Source organism: Lactuca serriola, chromosome 4, assembly GCF_051521515.1.
Source record: "Lactuca serriola cultivar US96UC23 chromosome 4, Lser_US96UC23_V15, whole genome shotgun sequence".
In the NCBI taxonomy this organism is placed as follows: Eukaryota; Viridiplantae; Streptophyta; class Magnoliopsida; order Asterales; family Asteraceae; genus Lactuca; species Lactuca serriola.
In genome coordinates, this window is record NC_136411.1 from 358834075 (window position 1) to 358842184 (window position 8110).

Sequence of the window (8110 nt, forward strand, 5' to 3'; positions counted from 1 at the left end):
TTGTTTAGTAACAATTGGTTTTCCAGGTTTGATAATTATAAATTATTATCATAATAATATTATGGGATTGAAAACCCTATGTGTCTCACCAAGTTTTGCAACTTGACCACTCCATTTAAATGCATCACATGCAACGATATTAAAACTATTAGAGAGTTGTATAGGATGTTGGGAGATTAAAGAGAAGACCTGCAATAGTGTTCAAGATCGTAGGTCTTTATGTTGTAGCTATGTTGTGTATTAATTATGACATCCTTAGATTTTTGTATCTTGAAACAACATCTTTATTCAAAGATTTTTTTTAATTAAACGAAATAGTTTCTGCAAAATGTTTTATTATACTGAGATTATTATTTCTTTATTCAAAGCATAAAGATTTATTGTAATATATATATATATATATATATATATATATATATATATATATATATATATATATATATTTGGTTATGGAAAATAGGAGATATCACATATTCAAAACCGCATGCCATCTGCCTTGGCTCTCAAATATCGTAGCATTATTATAGCTTCAGTGACTTGTCGAGAATGTAACATGGAAGATGAATCAACTCATCACCTATTATGTGGGTGTTCATTCACTAGAGTCACTTGAGAGTGGATTTTTTGATGGTGTGGTACATCAGAGCCTCATTTTGATTAAACTAGTGAGGTGTTGGAGTTTGCTGCACCCTGGAGAAATTACCCAAAGAAGAGAAAGGTGTTGGTGGATATTTGTTATGAAACGATTTGGAATGTGTAGAAAGCTGGAAATGAAAGAACCTTTAACTTGGATTACTCTCGTAAAACCATAAGTAATAGTAATGGATTGAAAAATTCCTTATTAAATTGTCCAATAAATACACACTATACTTTTTTATAGAAAAACATTATATTGATCAACATTCAACAACATCATTATGATCAATATACAAACATATACAATAACATAAATACGTATAGATAATCAGTTTGACTGTTATACTAAAACAAATAACAATTAAATTTAACAAATATTTATTACAAATTTACGACGTTCTCCAGATTTGAATAATTTCATAAAATTATCGAATAAACATCACTCAAGCACTTCCTGTGCTGTACAATTTGCCTCCCTTAGTTTTCGTTCATCCGAGAGCTGTTTTGCAAACCTGGTTTCATAAAAAGAAAACATACATCAAGAAACTATACCATATCGAAGGGTAGCTATTATAATTTGGTAATAGAGTTGGAGTTGTACCTTTTCAATGCTTCACGGTTTGTACCACCATTTGGGAGCACTTCGAATACCCCTGTATCGGAATTCACCCGAGAAACCGGCTTATCTAGCAAAGCTTTGCCAACATCGACCAAATTGTTCAAATTTTGAGTTGTCGCAACATCCACCGAAGCCAAGTCTCCGGTCAATGTTTCATCCTAGTTTTTTGCAATAGGAGCATACAAAAACTTGAATCCTTAAATTCGTACAACTTTTAATGCTTGAAGTATAATATTCTAATTGACTTTTAATTGTACAACTCATGAATGGATGTCCATATATATTGTCAAAGTACACAAATTAATGAATTTTTAAGATTAGGGAACACCGACAAGCTGTTATAATAAAGCTACAAATATTTAATGGTTAACTTCATAAACTTGTAACGATCTATTTGGTATATAACACAACTCTTTTAAAAAATTCTATCAGAAAGTAAGCAATTGAAACTTTGTGTTCTCAAAATACCCTTATATCATTGTTACCTATTTATGATACCTTTTTTTTAGAATAATACTTTTTAAAAGACAAATAGGTTGTTACTTGTTTATGAGATTAACCCAATATTTAAAGGTCTCCTTGATGTCCATTTTCAAGTTGTACTGTGTAATCTATCAATAAATGTTGAAAATGAGAGAACCACACCTGAATTCGGAGATAACTGTCAGTGGAATTGAGGGCTTCAAAGACAACATTGTTATGAAAAACAACCAAATCGGCACTCGCTTGCTGGAAAGAATCTATCAATGGGGCCGAACCGTTATTGACCATCCACCCAAGCACACCCCATTTCGCTGCTGTTTTCGCATCGTATATAGGTGGTTGCTTTTCAGTGCCTGTCCCTAATGATATCACAAGATATCTTCCGTAATCGAGAGGTGAGATTGGGACAAAATTTGGATCTTCTTTCATAACTTGCCTTGTCACTTCCCCTATGGCTACCAATGACTGCCAATCAAGACAAAATATTTACACGTGCACTTCATATTTTAATTATATACAGTTGTATATAAGTTATTAGTGATACTTATTGCATGATAATTTTGCTTTTTGCAGGAAAATATAGATATTATCTTGGTAAATAGTAGTATTTTTGCTAAATGGTAGTTTAGCATTTAAACTACGAAATTGGTCTAAGATTCATGAAACCCTCTCAAAGTCCAAAATATTAGACAGTCTCTAACTTTTAATACTATCTTTTATATAATACCTATAATTATAATGTAAAAGATATATAATATATACACTAAAGTCCTCCAACCAATTTCACACTAAAAATAATATTCTAGTTATATTGTTATGTAATAAGGGCATCTTGAAGGTTATAATAAAAAGTAACTTTTACATTATAATGCTCCAATCTTATATTATACCTAACACTATATATATATATATATATATATATATATATATATATATATATATATATATATATATATATATATATAGTTTAACACTAAATATAATGTTGGATAAAAAACAATATACATATAATATTCTTCATAGCGTCAAATATAGTATAATGGGTTGGAAGACTTTAGTCTATATAGTATATACCATCTTTTAAACTATACCATTATATGTATAGTGTAAAAAAAGAAATGCTAAGGTCCGAACATATATTTAGTGTTACACTAAACTTTAATACTATATATATTATTACACTAAAATCAAATATTATATATAGGATTAGGTATAACGTAGGATTGAAGTATTATAATCTAATTTATAGTGTAATTGTAGGTTTTTAGTGGAGGGTTGAAAATGTCTTTATCAGCACTACTTGACAATTTACCCAATGTGCTAGGATTTATAACGAATGGTGAGGTTTACCATTTTTTTAATATAATATTTTATATTAGAGTTGAACGCTAAACCTGATGTTTTGAAGTTTTTCTGGATAAGACCAATCCTAAAAAAGTCTTTTTGTTGTTATATAGTTAATAAAGATGGTACGGTGTAACATTATAAATTTGCCAGAAAGAGAAAGGATTAATAGACTGTCTTATTGTGGACCATAAAAGGGGAATAAAGCCCCTAATCCTTATTTACTACACCTTTTTGGGTTTAATGTGCTCTTAAGCTAGTGGTTGCAAACGTAATTACTTCCATAATTACTACAAGAATGGACGCATAGTAGAACAAATAACACTCTTCGGACTTTAGATTAATGTAGGAGGTCACTGACGCCACCTCTTCTGCGTCCACTTTTTCGGGTTTTGTTTGGGGGATCACTTCATCATCTTTGTTTTTGTGTTTCGGTTTGGGGGGCACAAAAAAGTTTGGTGCTATCCAAAAAATTGATGGGATAATTCAAATTGCGGTTAACAGGATGGAACATCGACACATAAATTATCGACGGTTGTGGGTTGGAATGAACTGTGCTATTATGGGATGGATTCATTATAGAAAGTATTTGCAAATGTTTGAGTTTAGTGTGATGGTTTTAAAAAAAAGGTGGAGTTTATATAAGGTGTGGAGTATATATATATATATATATATATATATATATATATATATATATATATATATATATATATATATATATATATATATATATATATATATATATATGGACAATTTTCTTTAAAGGGTTGATTTTTTTCTCGGTGGCCGATATCCGTGCACTACCTGGGTGTGATGTAGCCGAGCCACTAAAGAGGTCACATCTAGAAAAACCGATCAGAATTTATCCGAAAATTCGGATATCCGAAAAACCGATCCAAAAATCCAAAAAGACAATCTAAATTTATCTGAAATTTTGGATATTCAAAATTTCGGATATCCAAAAATCTTATATCCGGTTTTTCGTATTCAAATAAAAATAACGATTTCAAAGAATTTCGGATATCTCGAATATCTGATATCTGGAATTTATCTTCTTTAATTATTTTTTATATTTTATGCATTATTTAATAATGAAAAATTCCACTTTGTTTAGCCTTGTAAGAGTTAGAAGATCACTCCTTATTCAATTGGGATATTGGCGCTTCCAAATTCTCAATTTCATATTTCCTTTTTTCTTTTCAAAGTGTGATACGATACTGGATCTTAAGAATGTCTCCTTTTATTAACATTAGTGTAGTCAATAATAACTAGAATACTACACGTCTACACGATATAAATCTTACAACTCCTATTATATATAAACTAAGTAAATCTAAGTACGTTTTAATTGGAGTTCATGTTGAGTTCTGGTTTCAAAAATTAAACTTACCTAGAGATGACATTTCTTTGTTCTAAATTTGTAGATTGCACCATTCTAAAAAAAAGGACTTATTTAAATTACTTCGCCTATTAATTAATTTCGAATAATCGATTTCAATATCTGTATCCGTATCCAGAATTATTGAATAACTTCGATAAATTTTCAATGCACTTCCAAGTAATTGAATTTTCTTTTTGTTAATAGTTAGAATATCTAGAATTCGTTTTCTATTTTTAAAAATCTTTACGAGTTTTAGAATTTTCATGAACTGGTATACTTTCTACGGTAATTAGAACAAAAGACACCAAGTTTATACAAAAGTTATAATTTAACACTATATTTTTGTCTCAAATTTGAAACTATGTTTTTTCATTTTTTTACAATTTTAGCCACTTAACCGATCAACCAGGTTACATGTTGGCATGTCAATTTTGATGACATGCATGCTGACATCACATATTAACGTGTCAACATTTAACAAAATTGAAAAAAATGATATTTAGTTCGGAACAAAAAACAGTGTTAAAATTGAAAAAAATAAATTTAATTTAGTGTAAATCAAATAAAATAAAATTTTAGTATGTTTTGTAAGAAAAAAGATATTCAATCTTTACATGTCATCATATCATCATAATGTCCCATCATTAAAAGTGACATTTTATCATACGACGTCAATAAATAACTAGGTTGACCGGTTAAATAGTGTCAAATTTGAAATAAAAAAATATATTGTCAAATTAGAATTTTGTTATAAACTTTGTGGTATTTAACCTTTTTTCTATAAGTATTTTTATAATCTATAAACTTCATATGACTTTTATTGTAATTTTAATGATTTTTAATTTAATTTTTCCATTTGTTTACCAACTTTAATTATTCATTATATTATAGTATTTTTAGAATTCTTTGACATTATAATCCCTAATTAAGTATTCCCGTTTGTTGGTTTTAAATATTCAAACATTCCGTCCATTTCTAATTTCTAATAATTAATATACACGTCGCATATTTTATAACTTATATAAAGTCTTAATTCACCTATATGTTTATTTATAGTTTGTAATTTAAAAATATTTAACTTCGTCCTTTGGTTACAATCTTTTATATTTAGTATTGATTTCAAAAAAAACCAAAGTAGGATCTTTATGAACTCAAGGACCGATCTAGACCAGATCATGCATTTTTCTAAACCTCTTCAAATCGCCCATGCATCGATTGAGAGTGTTATATCTAGCTATTAAACATGATATAGGGACAATAGTTGTAGTTTGTAATTAGTTAGTTAATTACCGGGTTATTAGCCGCGACTCCACCATCAATAAGGTTAAACTCACGATCACCATTCTGAAAGTAATGAGCAGGGAGGTACGTAGGTGCTGCTGACGTACCAAGGCAAATGTCTGATAAGAGTGCATCTGTGGTTGGCTCTCTTGTCACCTTCAAAATAACCATTTTTAATATCTCTCAAGTTAATAACCCCCAACTTAAGCGATTATATTAAGTGATTTAGCAAAAACACAAACCTGAAATGAACTAAACACCACAGGTTGCATATCCCTTATGTCAAAAGTAGGTATGACAACGTTAGTCAATGTCTGACTCAGCTTCAAGGTTCCTAGTAAACCTGTTACGAGGGTTGTAAGATATTTTCCATTGTACTTTGGTCCTATCAACGCCTTCAACAGCTTTATAATCCCAGCAAATGGCCCTCTAAATTTACCCAAAAAACATTCAGAATATTAAAAAGTCGTTTAGAGAGGGATCATACGATCGTAGGCGTATGCATGTACATGTAACATGATTGATCCATAATATTACCCGATTTGTTTGAAAATCTTAGGGGTGTTTTCAAGATAAAATGGAACGATGTCTTTAGCAGCATAAAAAGGTTTGTTGTTTTCGTCTGGAGCCGTTAGCATGACAGTTATTAGAGCACCCGTGCTTGTTCCAGCAATGACGTCAAAGTAATCCACTAATCTTGCTTCATCTCCGTCTAACTCCTGCATGTATATATACATGTTATTGATTGATTAGGCCCAAAAAAATACGTCTAAAAGTATAAAATTCCCATGAGTAATTGAATATGTAAGTGGGAGTTATGTATATATACCTGAAGCTGTGATTCGAGATACTCGAGAATGACACCAGGGATGATACCTCTGATGCCTCCGCCATCGATAGAAAGAACAGTTATGAGATTTCCAGTATTTGGAGGCCGGTTTCTAATGGAGGTTGTTGTTGTTGTTGTTGTGATTTCGGTTGTCATCTTGTAATCGTAATACAAACACTACAATGATTAGACGAACTTTGAGGTAGTATTTATGTATGAGGGTTGTTAGTCTATCTATTTGTACATTCAAATGCCATTTGTTAATAATGGATAGGACATGATCACTTGTGCTACAACATATATAATATATAATATAATTTGATATTTACACGTTAAGGAACACCGGTAATTAATCTCTATGTATTTTTATAATATTTAAAGATTTTTTTTAGTTATATAAAAAATTGAAGGTTAAAATTTTTGACGATAGATCTATATATATAAAGTTATCTATTCATTCAATATTGATTGTTATATATAGGGTTTTTTTTATTGTTTTTGCTACTAAGTAAATATCTTAAAACATTTATTAAATTAATCATAGTAATTTAAAGACGATGGAATGCAAATAGAATGCAAACAATGAGAAGTAAGAACATATTTGACTGTTTCGTAGTTGACTTTTATCAAGTTTTAATTGAATCTATTTGTAAGTTTACAATTATTTAAATAGAAGAGGGAAAACATGAAATGCTTATAGGAATATATTACACGAGGATTGATTCATCCTCACAATTCACAAATACTTGTTACAAAATAAGCAATAACTTATTGTCCCGAAAAGGTCAAAGTCAACTTTGAAGAAAGAATGTTCATCCGCAAATTCTTTTAGTTTCTTTATTTGCAATTGAAAGCAGCCCCCTATTACAGTCAGACGACTGGTTTCGTTTTGGATTACTTGCGTATAAAACTTGTAACTGTAAAGAATTCAAGATTTGTAACAAGTCTGAATTTCTTTCGTAATACGTTAAGTAATCTACTACAAAAATATAAACCTTAAGATGAAAATCTTCAATTAGGTCGTAATGTATTGGTTGTTGAAAATTTAATAGATATATATGGTTGTAAACGAATCGATTTAACACGAACAAAGTTTGTTCATTTTTGTTCGTTTAAGTTAAAAGGACAAATGAATAAACACAAACAGATAAAAAAAGGAAAATTTTTCTTCTTGTTCGTTCGTTTAGCAAATTACATTGTTCGTGTTTTTGTAAGTACGTTCGTTAAGGTGCTAAACAAACATAAACGAACAAGCCAAGCATCTTGGGCCTTCTTCTCAAGAATAAAATTCATCATACAAGGGAATGCAACAAAAAAACCTCAGAGACAAGGAAGTAGTCAATTTACTAAATTTAGACCTCGACTAGTGACATCAAGTAAACCTAGGCCCCTTATATGCATAATAATAATCTCCAAATCTTCAATGAATTAAACGTACTAAATTAAAATAAGAATTCGAGGTCACAAAGAACTGAGAGTCTAGTCTCTCACTAGCATCCCGAAACTCATTAAAGTATCTCATTATAACAATTACTCT

The 8110-nt window shown here is 29.9% G+C and overlaps 1 protein-coding gene across 1 annotated transcript; it reads right to left on the reverse strand.

Moving 5' to 3' along the window:
* Positions 1–997: 997 nt before the first annotated feature.
* LOC145097608 (patatin-like protein 1) lies at positions 998–6820 on the reverse strand. Its single transcript, XM_079035203.1, has 7 exons — positions 6574–6820; positions 6282–6463; positions 5987–6173; positions 5754–5900; positions 1901–2203; positions 1238–1413; positions 998–1148 (listed from the first exon to the last, which is right to left on the reverse strand). The coding sequence occupies exons 1-7, from the start codon at positions 6727–6729 to the stop codon at positions 1076–1078; spliced, it is 1224 nt and encodes a 407-aa protein (XP_078891329.1). The 5' UTR covers positions 6730–6820; the 3' UTR covers positions 998–1075.
* Positions 6821–8110: the final 1290 nt, after the last annotated feature.